Raw genomic sequence first — 23,239 nt, 5'->3', positions numbered from 1 at the left:
CCTCCCCCAGGCTCTGGCTGGCAGGGGAGGGGAGTGGGGAACAGCGAGAGATCAAAAATAAACCTCTTATGTCAAAGCCGGGGGGAGAAAGTATAAATACAGCGGGCTCCGCAGCCGGCTCGGAGGCTGCGGGGGAGCCGCCGAGAGCCCGGCGGGGCGGCAGGGCCGGGCGATGGGGCGGCGGGCGCTGCTGGGGGGCCGGGCTCCGCTCCACCTGCTGCTGCTGTGCCACGCGTGGGCGCTGCCTCCTCCTCCGCGGGACTCGCAGCCGCTGCTGCCCGCCCGCCTGCCCGCACCCCCGGGGCAGCTGGCCCTGCGGCTGGCCGCCTTCGGCCGCGCCGTCGTGCTTCGCCTCCGCCCCGACGCCGCTTTCCTGGCTCCCCGTCTCCGCCTGCAGCGCTTGGGGGGCCGGCGGCCAGCGGGACGGAGCCCGCCGCGCCGGGGCTGCTTCTACGCGGGAGCCGTCGAGGGGAGCCCCGATGCCCCCGCCGTGCTCAGCCGCTGCGGCGGAGGAGGGCTCCGGGCCGCTTTTCTCCTCGACGGGGCGGCTTACGAGCTGCAACCGCTCGGGCATCCCTCGCCCGGACCGCCCTGGAGACGCCTGCACCGCCTCCGGCGCCGCGCCGCCCCGCCGGGAGCCCCCCCCGCCGCCGCCGCCGGGCCCGGGGGGCCGCCGCTCCGCCGGGCCAAGCGCTTCGTCTCCCAGGCGCGCTACGTGGAGACGTTGCTGGTGGCTGATGCCTCCATGGTGCGATTCTACGGGGAGGATGTGGAGGTAAGGGCTGGCGGTGTCCTGCGTCCCCTCCGTCCCCTTCATCCCCCCTCCGTCCCCTTCATCCCCCCTCCGTCCCCTTCATCCCCCCTCCGTCCCCTTCATCCCCCCTCCGTCCCCTTCATCCCTCCCATCCCCCCTCCGTCCCCTTCATCCCTCCATCCTCTGTCCCCCCTGCCCCTTCATCCCCTCCACCCCCTTCATCCCTCCTCCATCGCCTCCACCCCCTTCATCCCCCCTTCCATCCCCTTCATCCCTCCATCCTCTGTCCCCCCTGCCCCTGCATCCCTCCATCCTTCTGTCCCCTCCATCCCCTTCTTCCCTCTGTTCTCTGTCCCCCACCTTCTCTGTATCCCTCTGTCCCCTTCATCCCTCCGTCCCTCTGTCCCCTTCATCCCTCTGTCCTCCGTTCCCCCTGCCCCTGCATCCCTCTGTCCCCTCCCGTCCCCATCCCCGCTGCCTCTCTACCTCCTCCCGTCTCATCCCCTCCTGTCCCCCCCTGCACCCCCAACCCACTGGCTCTGCCTCTAACTGGCTCTAACGTGGCCCCCCACCCCTGCCCGCCCGGTCCCCACAGGGACAAGCAGCCGCAGGACGCCAGGGACCACCTTGGGTGAGCGAAGAGAGAGCTGGGAATGGGGTGGGGGGACCTTGGCTCTGTCCCCCACCTTTCCTTGCTGTGTAGGGGCTGTAAATCCCTGGGGCGACGGCTGCAGGATTGATTTTTGGGGTTCAGTCAGTGTTGGGAACCCTTTCCCAGACCCAGCATCCATCCTGGGGAGCCTTGGTCTGCACAGGCTGGACACCGTGATGTCCCATTGCTCTGGTGTCCCCAAAGATGAGGGACAGAGGGGGTTAATGCCTTTCTTGCTGCAGGGAGAGAGCTGTGCTGCAAAGCGATGGGCTTAACTCCCTTCCGGATAGGAGCTCGGGCCAAATAGTAAATAAACCAGGGGCTGAGTAATGCGCAGTCCCGCTCCTGAGCCACCTGTTAACAGCCCAGCAGATGCACGAACAACCCTTTCCCCAGCCACCGCCGCCAGAAACGCTCCCTCTCCTTCAACACGCTCCGGCTGCGGAGACCCTGCCCGTGGCCAGGCTTCGTGGCGACCCCGGGAGCAGAGATCCTGGCCTCTCGGCCCCCCACATCCATCTCCAGGGCTTTTTTTTTTTTTTTTCCCGTGCCTCTTGCAAAGCCAGCTCCCCACTGCCATGCTCCCTGCAGTGATGGGTTGTTCAGGTCCTCGGGTCCAAATTCAGGTTTGCACGGTCTGAAACGCACTCAGGTCTTTGCAAGGGATAACTGTGCACCGAAGTTGCTTGTCCTCTGCTGTGGGTGGTTTGATTACAGGGCTGTTAGAGGAGTCCTTGAAGCTGGATCTCCGCAGGGAGCAATCGGGCAGCTGAAACCAGGGGCTGTGCTTTGCCAGCCTGGCTTTGCCATTTCTGCCCGCTTTATCCTTCCCCGGGGGCTTCATCCAGCTTCTCCACTCCTAATAAAGCAGTGTTTTAATTCCAGCCCTGCTCAGGCAGGGCTGGACCTTGAGAAATGCTAAACTTCGGAGCTCCAGCTGATTTCAGCTGCTCAGCATCACTCAGGTTTTGCCCCTTGCTTGGGTTTAGCTTGCATGCCACCGAGCCAGGCTGGCAGGAACACATAGCAGATGGATGCTGCGCTTGGAGACAACCCCCCAGAGCTCCCAGCAGTCAAAGACAGTTTGCAATGGAGTAACCTGAATTTTTAAGCAACAGGCGTATAAATGGTGGTAGAAATCACTCTCCCCGTAGTGTTAAGGTGGTCTCTAATTCCCCAAGAGGGCAGAAAAAATAGTGTATTGCATCTTCGGCAGCCAGCTGGGCACCCAATGGTTTTAAAGCAACACCCGAGGGTCTGCCTCCTGCTGCAAAGAAGGTGGTATATCTGGGGGGGGAAATCCTGGTAATGCCCAGATTGAGCTGGGGAAAAAGCAACGACCCTCTGGGTAAATCAGTGCCATGGCAGCTCTCGGAAGGCTGCTGAGCTGCACACGTACACAACGAAGGGGCTGAAACGCTGGTACCCTGCTCTGGTTTGGCTGGTACAGCCCTGGGGATGGGTGATGCTGCCCGGTAGGTCCATGACAGCTCCCTCCTTAGTTATCGGTGACTTTCCAGTCTGCTTGGCTCCCATTTTGCCATCCCCTCCTCTTTGTCCCCAAGAGCAATATCTTTGCATCACCTCTCAGAGTATTTCTTGATGGGAAGGAAGCCTTTAAAAATCTCATTTTGAATGAACAGGGCAATAATGTATTTAAATATTTAGGAGAAAACTTCGACCAGTTCTTGTGTAGCAGTAAAAAAAAAACCCCAACAAGCCACCTGCTGGGTTTCTGTGCCTTTTGTTCTCAGCAACAAAAATGCAGGGAGAAGCACAGTTGCTGCTAACTCAGGAGACCAAATAGCCACCTCACTTCTCCCTAAATACCTTCATTTTGTGGGCCAAAAAAAGTGATGGCTTGCTCGTGCTGGTGAGATCTTAGAGAGCTGACTAGGAGATGCCCAGGAAGCAGAAATGTTGAGTCAGAAGAAACCATATTTATATAGTGACTTTTCTTCCCATAACCACACTTTAATTACCAAATATTTATTAAAGGTCACAAGCATTGTTTGCGTTCCCGGTTATTTTCTTGCATAAGCTGTAATAGCTCATGTGGAAGATAGTCACCATAAGATGCGTTCAAGCGTTGCAAGTTATAATCAATGTCCTGCTGTTGTTAGGAAAATGTTATTAATGACTTATTTCTAATCAATCTGAGCCATTATAGCTCAGCTGTTAACCTAATTTAGGTAACAAGAGCTTAATTCTACCTCTGTCTATATTCATGTAAACCAGGAGGAAAGGATGACGTGAGAGCAGAACCAGATCCGAAATTTGGGGGTTTAATCATTCTTCTGGCTTGATGTTTGCAGGAGATGGGGCATTTGGGGGGCATTAGCAGCAGGACAGTGCTGAGCAATAACACCTGTGAGGAGCCAGCAGGTCGTGGAGGCCTTGGCAGGATGAGACCTGCAGTGATTAAGAAGAGCCCCCTTATATAGGGATGGGTGCGAGGCCCCCTAAGTTATCCTTTGCATTTTTCCTGCAGAGGATCCAAAATGCTTGGGGGAAGAAAAAAAAAAAAAAGGCCGGTGAGCATCCTTAACAGAATTAAGTGGTGGTTTTGAGTATGGGAAACTGAGGCAGGAGACAGCGTAGGGGGTAATCCCTCTGGCGTGCAGGAGGAAGGGCATTTGGGCTGAGCACCTGCAGCGCAGGCTGCGCTTGCAGAGATGCTCGGCGAGGCTCGGGGGATGTTTGCGAGACACCTAAAGCAACAGGTGGTTACAAAAACCGCCCGCAGCATCCCCAGCCAGTTGGCAGCAGAACGGCATTCCTGTGGTGGGATTTCTCCGGTCTCTTGGGCGCAGATGAGATGTGTTTCGAAGCTTTCCTCTGCAAACATGATGGCTACGATCCCTTTTTCTTTTCCCCTTGCTCTTGCAAGCAAGGAGTCTGCGGTCCCTGACTCCAAGAGCTGGCAATGACCAAGAACCATGGCAGAATCAGATCGGTCTGATTAAGCTGGGATTCCTCGCCTGACTTCTGTGGTTTTTCTGGGCAGATTTATGAGGTTTTAGGAGTGCTGTTGCAATCCCTTCCCTCTAAGACCAGGTGGGTGCTGGAGTGTGCGGCACGGGGCACTGCTGGGGCACCACTGCCGGCTCTCCCGCAGCCGGGTCGACCATCAAAGTGACCTTGGAGGCAAAGCCAAAGCCACCCTGGAGCCTCAGGTCCCCTCGTGTCCGGCTCCTAGGCTCGCTTTAGGATATTTTGCAGCTTGAGTGGGTGAGTTTGCTTAATCCCTTGACAAAAGGAGCTGGCCCCTCCTGAGCCCATCCCAAAGGCAACCGGAGTGGGATTAAAGGGGATCTTTGCAAAGCAAAGGGGGACCTGCACTGATGCTGCCATCCACCAGCATTGCTGGTGCTTTTCCTCTGGGATTTGTCCCCCGGGTGTGACCCCGAGCGTGAATCCGCTTCGGTGCAAGGGCTCGGAGAACCGGGCAGCCTCCCTGAATATCCCCCTGGCCGATGTACTTGCTTCCTCGCATCACCCCATAATGTTAAACAGCTGCCGCGTTTCAGCCCCGCCGCTGGCGCGGTGAGCGCCGATTATCAAGGGCTTCGGTATGAAAGGCACAGCGTGAAGGGAGCTGGCTCCCACCGAAGCAGCCCAGGAGCAATTGCAAACTGCAGCGTTCCTGCCCCAGGATGCTCTCGGGACGGGGTTTTGCTTCATGTTCATCCGTGCCTGCAAAGAGGTGGTGGCAGTCCTGCACGTGCCTCAGTTTCCCCTGCCCTGAAAAGGGGCAATTGCTTCTTTTGCAGGTCAGCCCCAAATATCCAGCAAAGAGAGAAAGAGAAGGGGGGGGGGGAAAATCATGTGGCAAACCGAAAAGGGATGAGGCAGAGAGCTGGGAAGGCAGGAGGGCAAGCAGGCACACCGGCAGGCTGGCAAGGTGTCCCCCTCGCCTCCAGCTTGCCGCCCATTTCTTTTGGCTGCTGCCCACATTTTTGCAAGGCAATTCTTGGCCCGGGCTTCAAACCGCAGGAGGAGGCTGGCAGGGTGGCCGCTGGCCGCTGCGGGTACCCAAGCCCGGGGGCCAGCGCGCAGACGTCACTTCGGGGAGAGAGAGACAAGCTGGGATATGTTTTTACCAGTTGTTTTTTTAAAAGCTGGGCAGCCCTCGCATCTGACCCCGTGTTTTCTTCCTTCCATCTGTCTGTGCTCCAGAAATCTCAGCGTTTCTTCCCCCCCCTACAGAAATGCTGGCTTGTAGGGAGAAAGGAGGGAAAATAACCCCAAACCAAACAGTCCTATGAACAAACAAACCAACCTACAGCCCCAGGTCGGGTTGAGCATTAATCTCCACGAGCTGGGGAGCGTGTTGGAAGGGGGCAAGTCATGCTGGGGTGTTACACGGCGCTCCCTGCCATCCTTCTGCACTGGGTGGGTCCGGCGATATTAGATCATTTTGTGCATGCCACAATAATAGTTAGTGTCTGTGTAAGAGCAGTTTCTCCCCCCCCCCCCCCCCCAATAATTAAAAACCAAAACAGTTTGGGGATCTCTGCAGACTTCAGCTTCCGAGTGCTTCCCACGAAGGAGAAAGCAGAGATTTTGCAAGAGCCTGTATCAGAAACTGAAATCCTGCCACATTATCAGCTTAAAAACAACCACTTTAGTTCCCCGTGCTCTGATTTGTATTTATTTTTTCCATTTCTAACCCTCTGCATGTGCTGTTTGCCATGGGCAGTCTCGCATTGGGCAACGCTGGTAGTACCTCTGCGTGCCTGGCTTAGGGCTCTCCCAGAAGCAGCGATGCTATGGCAGGAGGGATATGGGAGCTGCCGTAATGCAGGTGTGTCGGATAAAAGGAATTTGATCTTCCTGAGACCAGAGGGAGCCAAGGATTGCAGCTGGGGTAAAAAGACGGGGGAGGTTTTGGGGGGCATCACCGGGCAGTCGAAACCCCTGCGCTGCCTCTGCAGCGGGGTGGCTCAGCTGCGATGCTTGTGCCTGACCATACAAGCCCTGCAAGGGGCAGAGGAGGGATGCTCCCGCCATCCTCTCGGGCTTGGGCTGGTGTCCTCTCCCCCCAGAGCAGGTAAGGGGCTGATTTTCCAGCTGTATTTACTGGTTGGACAGAAATCCTGCCAAAATCTCCCAGGACGGTGGTTGGAAATGGCAGGGAAGTGCCTTGCGCCTGCTGTGCCGCGGTGCCTTGCAAGGAGGCAGAAACCAGTCCGTTTGTGCCTCTGGGCTCCCCAAACCCAACCCTGAGGCTGCCCTGCATCCGATCCCAATAGCCACATCCTCAGCCTCGATGCCGGGAAGGAAACCCCGGAGAAGGCGGCGTTCCCTCCTGGGTGGCTCGTCAAGCCAGAGCCTGTTTGCAAAGGCATGGGGAGGACGGGACGAGCGGGATTCAACTCGTTTGCAGCCGGTTGTTGGCCAAAAGCACTTGGTCAGCTTCTCCTGAGCCCTGGGGATCCCATAATTTGCTTTTGGCCCCAGCTCCAAACCCTTGGCCAAGCCAAGGCGGTGCAGGTGGATCGCCGCTCTCCCCAGAGCAGTCAGGGTCCATCCGAAACCCAACCAATTCCCGCACAGTCCAAGGATGGGTATAAATAGACACCAGATGATGGAATAAGCGAATTTGACCTTTTAATCTTCACTAAATAGCTCTTTGTTCGGTTCGCTTTCCCTCTTCGCTTTCCAGACGAAGGGAAGGCGGACGGATGTTTTCCAAGTCCCTCTGCTCCTGCTGCTGAAAGAGTTTCTTGGCTGGATGTAACCCTGAGGATGCGAGGGTTGGTGTCCCGGGGGATTTGCAGCAGGGACTGAGAGCTCCCCGGTAACAGCTACCAGGATGGAGAGAAACCTGTAATGGGCTAGAAAAGGATGGGGCAGGATTTGCTCCCTTGGAAGCGAGGGATGATCCCATGATGCGCAGCTCCAGCGCTGAGCAGCCTTCTAGGTCTTCACACATGTAATTTTAGGACAGCTTTGTGATATTTTTAGGAAGGTTCCCAATGGACTTTCCCTGTGGGGTAAACAGTCCCCTGGAGCAACGGCTCGCGGGGATCTCACCTGGGTTTCTTGCCTCGGCGGTGACTTCTCCGTGACATTTGTTGCATGCTTTGGGCTGGGATGTGAGTCATGTTGTGGAGATCTGGCCAGTCTAAATAAACCAGTCTATTCAGCGCTCCCATCATCCTTGCTGGGGCCTGCCCTCAGATAATGAGCCGGGGAGGACTTGGGATACGTCTTGCTGAAGCGAGACATCTGTTTACATGGAGCTGCCAGCGAGGGGATAAAATGCGGCAGAATAATTTAAAATAGCCGCAACTGCCCTGGGCGAGGGGCTCTCAGTGCAGCAAATACACCGCTGCTGTCGGGAGGGGTGTATCTCCCTAAACATCTCCCTTGTTTGCTAAGAAAATGGCATTTGGTGCATATCGCTGTCCCGGCAGCGTCGCGATGGATGAGCGTGCAGAGCCGGCTCCGCTCGGGAAGCATGGATTTTGGGTGAAACTCAGCCGTCGGAGAGGGCTCTCACCGAGTCCTTCCAGTTTAATTAGATAGTGGCGCTGAAGCGAGACCGCGGGGTGTAATGCGCCTGGGGAGGAGAGAAGCCACTTTCTCTTTCCCAATACTATATTGTGTAATAGCTGCATTTTTTTCTCCTGACTCCGGGGCCGTGAACGGGTGCCAAGCAGAGGAGGAATTTCGATGCTCTGATAAGATGTTTACATCAGCCTAAACACCCCTGGCGCGTTTGACATATTAAGTAATCTCTGGTTGTCCCAGTCGCCCGAGCAGGGGATGCGGCTGGGCAAAGACTTGGCTGTCAAAGTGCTTTGGCCCCGGTTTGTCACCAAGGACGTTGGGTTCAAACCCTGCCGACCAGCGCAGGCAGGAGTTTTACAACCACGCAAGGGTGGTTTTGCACCCACGGGAGGTTCTGCACAAGGCGGTTCCTGCCTCAGGGCGACGAGGGCAGGGTTAATGCGTTGGGAATATGCAAGAGCACTCGCTGGGACACGTGAGGTTTTTCCGAAGGGTTTCTGGGTGCAAAGGGTTCATGGCAGGTGGAGAAGGGGATGGAGGGGTGGGCTTGTCCTTCCCGTCCTTCCCACCAGCGCAAGGTATAAAGCATCACATATGGAAAAGGCAGCACTTAGTCCATCAACCCAGGTGGATGCCTGAGTCAGTCTGGATGTGGTAGGCATCATAAATGAGGTTGATTTCTCCTTTCCTAACAGAAAAAAAAAAAGAGCTCTGAGGCGAAGGTTTCACCCAGGGTTTTCCTGCCCCTCTCTCTCCCTGCAGAACCATGTCCTGACCCTGATGTCCATGGCTGCTCGCATCTACAAGCACCCCAGCCTGAAGAACTCCATCAACCTGGTGGTGGTGAAGGTGCTGGTGGTGGACGAGGCGACGGCAGGGCCGGAGGTGTCCGACAACGGCGGGCTCACCCTGCGCAACTTCTGCAGCTGGCAGCAAAGGTTCAACCCCCCGAGCGACCGGCACCCGGAGCACTATGACACTGCCATCCTGCTGACCAGACAGGTCTGAAGGGTCCCTTGGGGATGCTCTGGCGGGGAGAGGAAAGGGGTTGAGGTGTCCCTGCAGGGAGAGGAGGGATCCCCCCACCACGCAAAGGATGGAGCTTGCAGCAAAGCAATAGGGGGGGGTTGCATTTGGCCTGCAGAGCCCCAGTGGGTTGCCCAGCTCTGCTCGGAGATGTTGGGGCTACCAAATGTGGGACCCCTTCACCCTGCCTTACCCGCCTCGGCGCTGCTCGCAAACAGGACTTCTGCGGACACCAAAGCTGCGACACGCTGGGAGTGGCGGATATCGGCACCATGTGCGACCGCAACAAAAGCTGCTCGGTGATCGAGGACGAGGGCCTGCAGGCAGCCTACACCCTGGCTCACGAACTGGGTAATGCATCCCTTCCCGAGGGGGGGGTTCTGCTTTTTCAGTCCGGCGTGGCCTGCCCCGCTGCTGGGAGGGGATGTAGCGCAGCCCAGCGCCCACCTCTCCCGGCTGGGTACCACCCGCCGAGCCTTGGGCAGCACTGAGGAGCTTCTGGCACTGGCAGAAGCTGGTTTGCACCAGCAAATGCGCTTAGAAGTCCCTGAGTTGGTGTAAATTGGTGCATTTGCCTGATGTGATGAGCTAAGGCGTGGGACCAAGCACTTCTCCCCCTTGGTTTGCTGCTCCTAGAGATGCGCTAATTTAGGCTGCTTTGCCCTGCATACAGCGGGCTGTACCTCTGAGGCAGAGCAAGCATGCACCATTTTGTTTATCCCTTCTGATTTATCGAAGCAAATAGCTTTTGCAGCAATAGGAACTGTGTAATAACTGATAGATGCTCCCAGCTGCCCGCACATCGCCTGCAGCAGAGCAGGGGCTGGGAGGCCGCGGCTCACCGATGCTCTCTGCTCCCCAGGCCACGTGCTCAGCATGCCCCACGATGACTCCAAGACCTGCGAGCGGCTCTTCGGGCCCCTCGGCAAGCACCATATGATGGCTCCTCTTTTCATCCACTTGAACAAGACCCAGCCGTGGTCCCCTTGCAGCGCCATGTACCTCACCGAGTTCCTGGACGGAGGGCATGGTAAGGAGCTCATCTTTCAAGAAAGCGTTTTCCTTAATTGCTCAGGCTCTTTGCAATGCCTCGAGGGGTGTGTGGGATGAAGGGGGGTCAAATCAGACCACAGACGGAGGTTTGGGGTGCCCCGCTTGGTGCAACCCATGGCGTCAAGCCTTGATGCATCTCTGCCCTGCCCAGGCGACTGCCTGCTCGATGCCCCGGCCGCCCCCCTCTCCCTGCCCGCCGAGCTGCCTGGCCGAGGAGCCCTGTACAGCCTGGACCAGCAATGCCAGCAGATCTTCGGCAAGGACTTCCAGCACTGCCCCAACACCACGGAGGAGGACATCTGCGCCCAGCTCTGGTGCAGGACCGGCAGCGGGGAGCCCCTTTGCCACACCAAGAACGGCAGCTTGCCGTGGGCCGACGGCACCCCCTGCAAAGCCGGCGGGCTGTGCTGGGACGGCCGCTGCGTGCCGCAGGACGCCCTGATGCCCCAGGTAATGGGCGGCACTGGGGACTGATGGGCTGGGGCTCGAGCCTTTGGGATTCCCAAACCTCTGGCCCCGGTCCTGCCATCTCCTGGACTAGCTTTGGATTTGCCTGATTTGTTTTCTGGATATCTCTCCTTCAACGGCACCTTTTGTTAATCTTTATTACTGGCAAGCCCGGCTCGTAGATAAATGCTGCTGTGCCTTTCGCTTAGGCTCAGGCTGGTCTGAACCAGAGCAAGCAGCCACAGTTCTGCAATTAAATCATCAGTTTTTGCCCTGCTGAGGGAATTAGCGGCAATTTCCAAGTCAGTCAACAAAGTACTTAAACCCAAGCTTAACTTTAAGCACATGAACAGACTGGTGGAAGTCAGTAATAACTTCATGTGAAGTATGTGCTTAAGTGCTTTGCTGGATCAGGGCCCCAGCTGGTGACGCGGGGAGAGGAGCTGGGGGGTGATTTTAACGTTCCTCCAGACCTTTGCTCACCCTGGGAGTGAGCAGCTGGGGATGGATGAGCTCGGGGACGGATCTAGCAGCTTCTCGTGGCCTCTTGCAGCCGGCGGTGGACGGCGGCTGGGGCCCGTGGAGCCCCTGGGGCTCCTGCTCCCGGACCTGCGGCGGCGGCGTGCAGTTCTCCTACCGCCACTGCGACAGCCCCAAGCCCCAGCACGGCGGCAATTACTGCGAGGGCCAGCGTGCCAAGTACCAGTCCTGCCACACCAACGAGTGCCCGCCAGATGGTAAGCCCAGCTTTGCAAAGCCACCCATCCACACAAATGCATGCTCGCCTCCTGCCCCCATTTCTCCGGAATCCGTTGCCAGGGATTGCTCCACTCTCCCTTGAATATCCGTATTTGGGGGGGGGGGGCAATAGCCTTCTGCTGGGGGTTGTGGTCCCCTGTGGCTGGGTGGGAGGTGTGTGGCATCCCTCCTCTGCTTGCACACTCGTCGCGCGCTCGCCGCGCACTCCCACTATCCTCGGCTCACTTCTGCATCTCCGCGACAGCCGAGGAGGACGGTGGCTCCTGCCAGCTTCCCATGGTTTTGGGTCACGTTTTGCCTTTCCTTTCAGGGAAAAGCTTTCGGGAGCAGCAGTGTGAGAAGTACAACAGCTACAACTTTACAGATCTGGAAGGGAATCGCCTGGAGTGGGTTCCCAAATATGCGGGAGTGTCACCCCGAGACCGATGCAAGCTTTTTTGCCGAGCCAGAGGGAGGAGCGAATTTAAAGTCTTTGAGGCCAAAGTAAGATATTTGGCGATGATAATTGCCCCTCCTTACCCCGTTTCAGGTGAAATACCCTAATTGCTCCTCTGCATCCCCCCTTTCCTAGGTGATCGATGGGACGCTGTGCGGACCGGAGACCCTCTCCATCTGCGTCCATGGCCAGTGCATCAAGGCTGGCTGCGATCACGTAGTCGGGTCCTCCAAGAAGCTGGACAAGTGCGGGGTGTGTGGCGGCAACGGCTCAACTTGCAGGAAAATATCCGGCTCACTCAACCGATCCAAGTAAGGCGCTGCGGAGAAGGGGCTGACAGAGATGGGCTGGGGGATTAAAAACCAGCTTCCTCTCATTCTCCTTTCTTCTTTTTTTATTGCAAAAGTGCTAGGCTAGGAATATTAGGACTCCTCCTAGGTCACGTAAAGCCAGTTTCCTTTCCGCACCCGAAGCATCGCATCTAGCTACGGACCTTGTTTCCAGCAGCTGGGCTCGAGAAGTGCTTGCCTTCCCCTCCGTGCCGTTAACCGGGGTTTGCAGCCGTGCAAACACCCTCAGCTGGGTGGCCTTGCAACAGCCTGGTCTCCTCCCCAAACTCAGGAGCTTACGCTAAGTTTATTTCGGGGCAGCATTCTGCAAGCCAAGCAGAGTTTATTTCCTAAAATAATAGCTGGTGCTGACACTGGCGATGGGCTCGGTACGCCACTGCAAGTAAATCTGCTGCCCCGAGGAGTTTATAATATGCATCTCACCTCAATGCAGCAAGCTGGACACGTATTTTGAGGGCTGATGTGGGATATAAATAGTTCAATAACTTTTCCCTGGGTGAATTTCAGTCCTGGGACACGGGCATCGAGGCAGCCGGTTCCTTCGCCCAAGACCTCCATTGCTTTGCCAAAGAGCTGAATTCAAGGCTTTTGTTGAAAAGACCGTAACAAAAGCCCAACGCGTCCAATTCCATGCGGCGAGGTGACTCACGCAGTCAAATTAGATTTCCTAAATGGTTTCCTTCCAGGGAGTCAGCTGAAATGGGGCTTCCACTCTCCTATGAATTGTTTGTGGTTGACTAAAGAGAGATTAGTGTGGTAGCTACAGCCAAGAAGAGATCCCATTAAGATCAGGGTTAGGGAGGCCAGGGTGACTGAGAGCAGAGTTTGACCCGAAGGCTTTGTTCCAAAATACTCTAAACCTAATTACCGACCACAGCATCAACTGTGGGGATGCGTGCAAAATGACCCTGCCAGCCCCACGGCGTGCGCCACGCCAGGGTGACATTTTATTATAGTAGCAAGTAATTGCCATAGCGCTGGGTGCTGAGGGCTCGACTAGCAAAGCCTTCCCGGTGCTGTCCCAGGAGCCGTGGTGCTCCGGGGATGGGCTCTGGCTGGCTTTGCAGGGAGATCCTCCCCCGGCGTGGGAATGTGCTCTGTGCCCTCCAACGGGAGCTCTTCTGCATCGTGGTGGTGGCTGCAAAACCCTTCCAAAGATGAGCCCAGGGTGCAGAGACGCCCGCCCATGGATAGGGATGGTTTTGCTGCCGTAGTACTTGCTGTCTTCTAGGAAAGGCTTTCCAGTTGATATCAAGTCATCTCCAATAGGAGATGTCTGTTGGGTTAACTGTTTAACTGCTGATCTGGTTTTGGCAGCAACATCTGGCCGATGTACATATCCTCAGCGCATACAATGCCAGCAGCGCCCCAACTCCCTCCTGTTCTGCTGTTCTATATCTATCTTCAGCATCACTGGGCAGAGCCAGGCTTTTACTCCCAAACGCTGCACCCGTTTCAAAAGAAAAGGGAGTAAGGGGAATTTCCCACCAAGGCTGGTAACCGCAGGGCTGTTCATTTAATTGCATCACTCATTTTTGCATGTAATTCAGCAAAATCTTCTAGCCAAGCACACATCTGGCATGACTGCAATATTTGCAGCTCTTGAGCGCTGTGGGTTACAGAGAGATGACTTCAGAGCCATGATGCCCCTCGCAAAGTGCTATCCCCTGCATGTCTCTCCTCTTAATAAGTTCAGGAAAATAACCATGTCCCTTTGCCCCATGCAGATACGGCTACAACGACATCGTCACCATCCCTGCCGGAGCAACCAACATCGACATCAAACAGCGCAGCCACCGCGGGGTCCGTCACGATGGGAATTACCTGGCCCTGAGGACCCTCGAGGGCAAGTACCTGCTGAATGGAGACTTTGCCATCTCGGCCATGGAGCAGGACATCCCCATTAACGGCACCATCCTGAAATACAGCGGCTCCATGACGACCCTGGAGAGGCTGCAGAGCTTCCGACAGCTCCCAGAGCCCCTGACTGTCCAGCTGCTGACCATTGCCAGCGAGGTCTTCCCACCAAAAGTCAAGTACACCTTCTTCATCCCCAAGGACATCCCTTTCAGCAAGCAGAAGGGCAAAGAGAAGAAGTCAGCCAACGTTATCCAACCGATGCTGACCTCCCAGTGGGTCCTGGGCGACTGGTCCGAGTGCTCCAAGACATGCGGCTCCGGCTGGCAGAGGCGGACAGTGGATTGCCGGGACATGGAGGGTCAAACCTCCTCCACCTGCGACAGAGCCCTCAAGCCCGAGGACATCAAGCCCTGCGGAGACGTCCCCTGCCCGCTCTGGCGCCTGGGTCCCTGGTCTCCCTGCTCCCAAACTTGCGGCGAGGGCGTGCGGACACGCAACGCCTCTTGCATCGATTACACCGGTAAAATCACCGCCCCGGAGAAATGCAGCTCGCCGGGGCTGCCGCCGGCCACTGCTGCCTGCATGCTGCGGCAGTGCTGAGCCGCGCCGGGACGGGCTCAGCGGCGATGTGCCACGCCGGCAACGCCGGGGCAGGATGGCGAGGATGCCACGGGCTCGCTCGCCAAACGAATAACCACTCTCCAGCGGTTCATCCCCACCCGATCGACGTCTACCTCAGAGGGGGGAATAACGGCGGCAAAATGGGGAGGAATCACTTCCTTTTCTTTCTTTCTTTCTTCCTTTCTTTCTGGCTGGTTGCTCGCAGGCAAGCTGTAATTTAAGGGGAAAAATAAGCGTATCTGTAGGGGGTTTCCAAAGAGCTGTTGTTAAACATGGTTGCAGACTCCATTTGTAAGGTTTGCTGGGGTTTGTTGCTGGGAACAATGCAGAGCCTGGCTTTGCCATCGCCCCGTCCCAGCTGCAGGTCAAGGAGGTGCAGGGTGGGTGGCTCCACCGATTAAAATCAGGATCCCTTTGCAAAAGGCTTGGATCGGGTCGCCATCCCCTCCCTGCGGCGGCGTGGATGTCCTTGAGCGTGAGGAGCATTTTGTCGGCTGTGGGTTTAGCTTGGGAGATAACTCGCTCGTTTGGCTGGGAGCAGGAAAGAGCCGAGGGCCAGATCCTGGCACGCGTTAGGCAGGAGGACAGGCACGATGGTCATGGTGGTTTCTGCTGGATTTATAATCTACGAGGTGACAAACCTCTGTTTCCAAACACCCCCAGCATCTGCAGAGTTATTCCTAGAGCTGCAACCTCATGCCTCAATTTCCCCAGCTATAAAACCAAGGCTTAATTACACCTGATCTGGCTTGCAGGGCTGCCGTGAGGATTAATTAATTACTAATTCTGCAGTGCTTTCACTGTGAAATGCCTATTGCGGTACCCCGTTCCCCCTGCTTTCCCAGGATACGTGAAGATGCTCGGATCTGGTGCCGGGTTCCAGCCTTGCTTGAGCAATTCTCGGTCTAAACCTGAGCCTGGCAAGGCTGGAGCTCTTTCTTCCCAACAGGGAGCAGCCAGGCCCCTCTTCCCAGCCCGGCCGCTGCCTGGCCCCGGCGCAGATGGCTGCTCAGTCCCCGAACTTTCCCCCTTTTGAAGCAATCGCCATCCATGTGCTGGCAGCAGCCAGTGCCTGGGGAGCGGGGATGGAATTTGGGAAGGTTTTGCCATCGCTGGACAAGCGATTTGGTATCTCCAGGCTCCTCTTTTGATTCCCCTCGCCGCTTCACTGCAGATGCCTGTACCCTGCCTTGGTTCCCCTTTTGGCAGCAAAACGTTGAATTTCCAGTGGGAACAGCCTTTCTCTCATAGGAAGGGGAGAAGGGCTGGAGGAGGAGGACTTGAATTTGCAATGTCTGAGCTTCTCCATTTGCAATTGCAGAGCAAATCCTTTTTCTTGTCTCTTTTGCCTGAGCTAAGCTCACGTGAGACCCTTTTCTCGCTGGCCAGGCAGGTTTGGGATGGGACTGTGGGGTGAGCCACTCCCCAGAAGCCGTGCCAGAAACCCTACCATTTATTTGAAAACCCGAGATATTCAACTTTTATCTCCCATAGGTGATTCCTATTGAAACCAAGGGTGCAACAGCCAAGGACTGAGGGTACCAAGGGCTTGGCTCCTTTTTTGTTTTAGGAAAGAAGAAAAAAATAAAGGCCAGCTGCAGCGTTTGGATGCAGAGCTGTTTGGGCTGTTGTTCAGACCTACCTTCGGGCAATGTTGTGCGTCCGCTAATTAATCTCCAGGAATTTAAGCCCTCTCTCGCTCTAACAAATAGCTGGATGCTAAAGTCATGTAGCCTTGCAGGGTTATTTTCTTTTTCCCCTTTGAGTCTGTGAGGGTTTTAACTCAAAGGCCAGCGTGTGTTTCCTCTCCAGCGTCGTAACCAGCATTTAGGATGGGTCAGAAATTTCAGCCTGAGATGGTGCCAAGGAAAACGTCTGTATTTATCACACAGGAGTTGTTGCACGCCAGGGGTCTCTTCCAGTTTTTTTTTTTATAATCACTGCGCAGTCGCTTAGCTGGAGCTTCTTAGATGCAAAAACTCCCTGCCGCAGGCAAATCCTGCTGCTTTTCCAGCAAGGAGGAGGATGGGGACCGCAGGCAGCGATGCTCGGTTGAGGTGTGGGGTCTGGGTGATGTTAAGTGGGATTCCTGCCCTAGCCTTCCCATAGAAACACGTAGCCTTTACGCTGATTTAAGTCAAAGAGGTTATATATTAGGATATATATGTGTGTATATATGTTTCCCTTCAGTGAAGGATTGTAGCAACATACTGAGCCTCTTGTGTTAGGTATTTATTATAAATTTGTGTTTGGTTTTGTACAGTAGCTGTATGGAAAGGAGAGGAACAAAAAAAAAAAAAAAAAAAGAAAAATTAATTAAAAAAAAAGAGAAATTAAAAAAAAAAAAAAAAGACTGACTGTGTTTTAACATGCTGCTCCCACATCCCCACTCCGAAACCTGCAGCGGGGTCGGAGAGGGGGTGCCTCTGCTCATCGTTTAACCACTTTGGTATAGGATGCCCCCAAACCAGGGTGCGATTGCCAACCGAGCTGTGTAAGCATAACAAATCCAACCAAAATTAAGCTTTGGACTTTCCTTTTAAGGGGGGAAAATAAATACCATTTTCTGGTTTTTAGCCTTTTGTTTGTATTTGTTTTTAACTTTGAAAACAGTCTGTTTGTGATTCTGCCTTTACCCCTTCAATAAAGGATTTCCTGCCTCCTACCTCTTCGCATTTGTCTCTATTTGCGCTTTTCTCAGGATATATTTTTTTTATCTCCATCCCAAGAGCAACACTTTAAATCTCCCCTTTTCCATAGCTTATTCAGCTATAAATAAATGGTTAATTCGGTTTTGAGATGCTAAACCAAGACATTACATGACAGAGTAGGCAAAACCCAGGGAGCAAAAATTATTCCCCACCAATTTTGAATCATCTCTGTTTTGCAGACTGCTTATGAGCACCTACCTCCTCTCTATACGTCCGTACGTATAGATAATTCTGCTACTTACTAGGAGGACATACAGCCTAAACAGGGCTAAAACAGAGGGGTTGCTGGCTCCTTTGCTTAACTATATAATAACCATGGATAGTGGGAACTCGGTGCTGTCTCTTTAGGTGCGGTGCTGTCCTCTGAAACACAGGAGTGCTGAAATTTGGGATATGGCGACGCAGTTTTTGGAGCTATCTCATTGGAATAAGCATGGGCTCTTTACAAGGTAATTTGGCTGTCTTTGCTTGGGTCAAACAGGCTCTGCTGCTAGATGTCCTAGGTGAAAGCACAGCCTGATGTTGAATAGTGGCTGTGGTTTATTATCTGTACATGGGTGATTTCCATCCACTGATGGGGCTAGAAAATGTTGCTGCCGCAGCTGGGCAGAGGCTGCCTATGTTTAGCCCCGTGGGAGGGCGAGGGAAAGGGTTAACCCATCGCCGTGGGACGTGTGACTACGTTAATGGGCACAGCGACGCATGCCACCCTATTTATAACCAGGTGTGACATTCATTTTAGATGACTTCCCCTGGCGCCCGTACAGCCGGGTCCTGGCTTTCGGCTCATTAAGGCAGCAGCCTGCCCCAGCTTTTCCCCCACCTTTCTTTTTTGTCGTTTTGTTGCCATCGCTGGGTTTGAGCTGAATAATTGGAATTTCAAACAATGCGAAAGGCTTTGGGAAATTACTGGGTAGGAAAAAGCCTTTAATGAATCATAGCAGCGTAACCATCATAATTTAACTGTTAAAAAAGAATAGTGGGATAAGAAAATAAACCTTATGGGAGCTTCTCTGTCACTGTATCCACGATGGTACCCCAGAGGCAACGGGGACTGGCAGGCAGAGAGATGCATTTCTGTAGTCCCATTAGGGGAAATTTTCCGGGTCGACCCACGGCTGGACCCCCCCACCCTGTGTTGCGAATAGTGCTGCTCCCCAACCAGGGGTAATGATATTTTATCGGCATATTTCCTCTCATAAGGCACTTGCAGAGGATGTAGGATGCCACGGGCGGCCTCCTCTGTGCATGAACATCACCAGGTACGTGTTGAAATGGCGGTTTGCTCCTTTCTTCCAAAACCTCCTCCCTCCAGGGGCTGGGCTCTCCTGATCTCCAGCCCCAGATATTGCTGGATAGTTGCTCCCCCTTGTCCTTGTGCTAATGCTGTTCTTTAGTTGAACAGCTTTCCTCTCTCCTTGGTTTATACCTCCCCTCCCATGTGTTCGTAGACAAGAGTTGTACCCTCTTTCAGCCTTATTTTGCTAAATTTTGCAAGCCAAGCTCCGTAGGCTCAGCTCATAAAATACCCTCCTCTGCTCTGGGCTGAATGTATTATTCCCGGATGGAAGTGACCACGGTGTCCCAGCGAGGTCACACCAGCACCTGGTGCTCCAGCCACAAATCCTTCCTTATTCCTGATGGAAACATCCTTCCTGATGTGTCCTAGGACCATAATGTTCCTTTTCTGCCCTTATCCTCTGCTCAGCTCATCCATCCCGGTCTTACGACCCCTCTGCTCTTCTAGATCTCTCTTTCTCCAAACAGATGCCTGTTAAATCCATCCTCAGTTGCCCAAGCAGGCGGTCTGGTTCCCAGAGCTTCTGGGCGATGGCATTTCAGAGGGGCTGTTGCAATTCAGAGCATCTTAGAAAACAGGCTCCTCTCCTAAACTGCCCGCTTCAGCCTCCTCTCCTGCCGACCAGGATGCTTTAATCCCCGGGACTGTGCTTGCCAAGGACCAGGCAAAGCACTCTCAGAGGACATAAAGCCCAAATCCTCCCGATGCCAGGAGAAAATCAGGGGTTGCCAAAGAGAGAAGTCAGCAGGATTGAGCTAAAGCAAATTAACCGAGCCCTGGGGACTACAACAGGCAGGAGAATGGAGAGGAGACGGCTCCTGCACACCGGTGCTAAATTAAGGAGGAGGCAGCGAGTCCTCGAGGGTGGGAGCAAAGAGATTTTCCCTCTGTGGGTGCCAAGGTCACGGAGGGGAGAGGAAGGCTGCGCAGGCAAGGTGTCATTTGCTTTCGGTGTTAATGGATGCATCCTGCCAGGAGCAGGAAAGCAGGCTCCTAGCAGCATGGGATCTGCTCCAAGAGCTGCTGAAGCGAAGGAAAACATATTCCACAGGCTGCAAAAAGAGGGTAAAACAGCCTCCAGCCAGGAATTGCATGTTCCGGTTGCTTGGATGGAGTGAGCAAGCCAGGAAGGGAGAGATTCAAGGATTAAAGCAAGAGGCCAGACCCCAGTGATGGACGGGAGACGCAGCTGGGTGTCTTCTGGGTGGATGGGAAACCACGATTTCTGTTTAGACGGACAAGGAGGGCTTTAAGGGGACAGCACAGCCTCCTGCCGCCTCCATCGTGCTGCAGACGGGACCCCCTTCCTCGCAGCGGCCGCTGGCAGCAAGCCCCGAGAGCGATGACCGCTCTGCTAAGCATCCCCGGCTCCGGCACATTGCATCCCATTTAAATGCCGAAGGTGGAGGCTATGAGTCTCCCTCAATGCTTTCTCCTCATTTTTCTGCTGGTGTTTTATACCCGTCAAATTCCAGCCGGTTCAGCCAGGGCCCCCTGAGGTCCCTGTAGGTCTCTATAAATGAGCGCAGGCTCACCCTCAATAGATGCACAGAGCAGATTTACCACTGAATTACTCAGGGTTTACATCAGTGTTGCTCCATCCATGTCCATGAATTGAGGCCACGATGTTGTAAAATGTGTGTAAGAGCAAATCCCCTTACCGGGAAAATACCGGGAATCAGTATCTCTGCAATTTATTGCAATGCCTCTCACTGAGAAACTCAACTTTGCAGAAAAAGCAAACAGTAATAAAGGATGACCCGGTAGCTTAGGAAACCCGAGCAGGCGTAAATCAATACAGCTCCCTCCCGGATTTACTCCAGCAAACGACCCGGCTCTGGGAATCGCTGGAGAACCTCTTCAGGTATCAAGGGCTAATAAATTGTTATTAATAAAACAGCCTGTGGAGTGGCCGAGTGGGAAGAAATTAATATCGGAGTCGGGCTGGGGAGGCTGATGTGCTCCTCCGCGGTGAGGATGCGGAGAGCTCTCTGTATCCCAACCCTACCGGCTTCCCGCACCCGAACGCCCTGCCATTAATTGGAACCCTAACGAGCCACGCGGAGATGGCGGCTGGGAGGCGGGTGTGCCATTGCGGGAGGCGGTAAGGAAAGGGGAGAAAGGGAAATTAAATAAAGGTTTGTTGGGTTTTTTTTAGCAGGGATAGGTTTGAATCGCCAAAGACATGGCGATTTTGGCGGGGACAAATCAATGCATGTGTGCGGGCCAGCTCTCCTCCTTGCAAACACCGCCGCCTGCAAGGCAGCTTGCTTTTATCGGGGAAACGCCGTTGATTCGGAGGCAAATCCAACCTCCGTACGCCGATTCGCACCAGGCGAGCATCTCGTGCTCAGCTCTGCTCCAGGGGAAGCCTGGGCATCCCAGCCGGGTGCCTGCAGCCCTATCGCTTGCCTGAGGCTGGGGCCGTGCTTTATTCTCGGGGTGTTGATGTGTAATGAATTAATTCCTAAAAAAGAAAGCCACAGTGGTGTTTTGCTGGGCAGTTGTATGGCTTATTTCCAGGCCACACGTTTAAAGGTTGTTGGTTTAAATGCTTTACTCGGAGGATTTTGTTATTTTGCTGAAGCATGGTGAGGACATAGACCATGCTGAATTTCACTGTCTTCCAGACACGAATTCGGGTTGTTCGGACCCTATATCCCCCCCGTGCAAAGCCCATGACCTGCTCAGTGCAAGCGACAAGCAGGACACAAGCAAGCGTAACAACCCACAGTCATGACCAACCGTCTGCTGCAGGAACCCGAAGCTTTAATCATGAAATGGTTACCAATCAGCATTTTGAAGCAATTCCACAACCTGCTGCACCCATGTCTACGGAGTCAGCAAGAAAAGGCACGTTGGATTCAGCGTCTTCAGGAAACGGCATCAGCTGTCGGTTGACTAAAATCACTCGATCTACAACAGTTTCACCATCAAACACCCCCAGCTTGACACTTTTCGGAGCAGCATTTTGAAGGTGAGGGATGGCAGTCTGAGTTTTTTTACTAATCCTCTGTGATTCAGGAGTTAGCACGGATAGCCAGGAGCAGATTCTTCCTTGCCTTGCAAATGATGTCTTATTAAAGCGGGAGCAAGCCGTGTACACGTGCAACCTGCTGAAATCGGTGCTGTTTTGCTCCTGCTTTGCACAGGAGTAGATTGCAACGGGAGGCTGCCGTGCATCAGGGTTGCAATACAGCTCCTGCGAATATAAAGCCAATATAAGAGGAAGCGAAAGGAAAATTAAGCAGCAGAGAGTCCAACCCTGGAGATTGCTGGGGCTCTGGTTCTCTCCCCAATTTTGCAAGTAATCATCTAAAATGGTCCCAGGGTTTTTACTACAGCGCGGGGAGTTTGGCCTCGGGTATTTTTTGTTTTTGCCAACAGAGCAGCGTGGCGTTTTCCAGGGGCCGGTTTTAAATTTTTTACTGCTGATTAACATTTTTGGATGGCGGCCTTTCAATCTGTTTCCTGCTTCAATTTACTGAGCGCTCATCGCAAAAAAAGAAAACCCAACCCAAGAACAACAAAAAAAACCCACTGTAAAACAAGTCATGGAGCAAACGGTTGCACTAATCACGTTGAATTAAGCTGCGCTTACCCCGAGTTAGCGCAGACTTGGGCCAAATTATAGGAGTGGATTAATGAGAGACTTGTTAACTGTAAACTTGATTGGGACGGATGCAAACTAGAGGGCAGTTTGCACAGTCTTGGCCCTGGGGGTGCATGCACTGGAGCACCGGGCGGTTGGGATGCACCGTGTGCACAGTTCTGGGCCCTGGGAGTGCATGCACCGGAGCACCGGTGGGTTGGGATGCACAGTCCCGTCCCCGGGGGTGCATGCACAGGAGCACCGGGTGGTTGGGATGCACGGCGTGCAGAGTTCTGTCCCCGGGGATGCTTGCACCGGAGCACTGGGCGGTTAGGATGCACGCTCTGCACAGTCTTGGGCCCCGGGGGTGCACACACCTGAGCACCGGGGGGCTGGGAGGCACGGTCCTGTCCCCGGGGGTGCGTGCACTGGAGCACGGAGGGGCTGGGATGCACAGTCCCGTCCCCGGGGGTGTGTGCACAAGAGCACCGGGTGGTTAGGATGCACGGCGTGCACAGTGCTGGCCCGGGGGTGCACGCACCGGAGCACCGGGGGGTTGGGATGCATGGTGTGCACGGTCCTGTCCCCGGGGGTGGTTGCACCGGAGCACCGGTGGGCTGGGATGCACAATCCTGTCCTCGGGGTGCGTGCACCGGAGCACCGGTGGGTTGGGATGCACGGCGTGCACAGTTCTGGCCCGGGGGTGCACGCACCGGAGCACCGGGGGGCACGGTCCCGTCCCCGGGGGTGCACGCACCGGAGCACCGGGGGGCTGGGATGCACGGTCCCGTCCCCGGGGTGCACGCACCGGTGTGCACGGTGTGCACGGTGTGCACGGTCCCGTCCCCGGGGTGCACGCACCGGAGCACCGGTGTGCACGGTGGGCACGGTCCCGTCCCCGGGGTGCACACACCGGTGTGCACGGTGTGCACGGTGGGCACGGTCCCGTCCCCGGGGTGCACGCACCGGTGTGCACGGTGTGCACGGTGTGCACGGTCCCGTCCCCGGGGTGCACGCACCGGTGTGCACGGTGGGCACGGTCCCGTCCCCGGGGTGCACGCACCGGAGCACCTGGGGGTTGGGATGCACGGTCCCGTCCCCGGGGTGCACGCACCGGTGTGCACGGTGGGCACGGTCCCGTCCCCGGGGTGCACGCACC

At 55.1% G+C, this 23,239-nt stretch overlaps 1 protein-coding gene across 1 annotated transcript; it reads left to right on the top strand.

The window, feature by feature from the left end:
* Positions 1-172: 172 nt before the first annotated feature.
* On the top strand, positions 173-14,456 carry ADAMTS8 (ADAM metallopeptidase with thrombospondin type 1 motif 8; the record flags this gene model as incomplete). The annotated part of the gene is made up of 9 exons (XM_082330579.1): positions 173-775; positions 8,688-8,927; positions 9,170-9,302; positions 9,814-9,981; positions 10,156-10,454; positions 11,005-11,188; positions 11,521-11,693; positions 11,782-11,957; positions 13,724-14,456. The coding sequence occupies 9 exons, from the start codon at positions 173-175 to the stop codon at positions 14,454-14,456; spliced, it is 2,709 nt and encodes a 902-aa protein (XP_082186705.1).
* Positions 14,457-23,239: the final 8,783 nt, after the last annotated feature.

This window comes from Platalea leucorodia (genome assembly GCF_965183815.1).
Source record: "Platalea leucorodia genome assembly, chromosome: 20".
In the NCBI taxonomy this organism is placed as follows: Eukaryota; Metazoa; Chordata; class Aves; order Pelecaniformes; family Threskiornithidae; genus Platalea; species Platalea leucorodia.
This window is presented reverse-complemented; position numbering and strand designations above follow the sequence as displayed.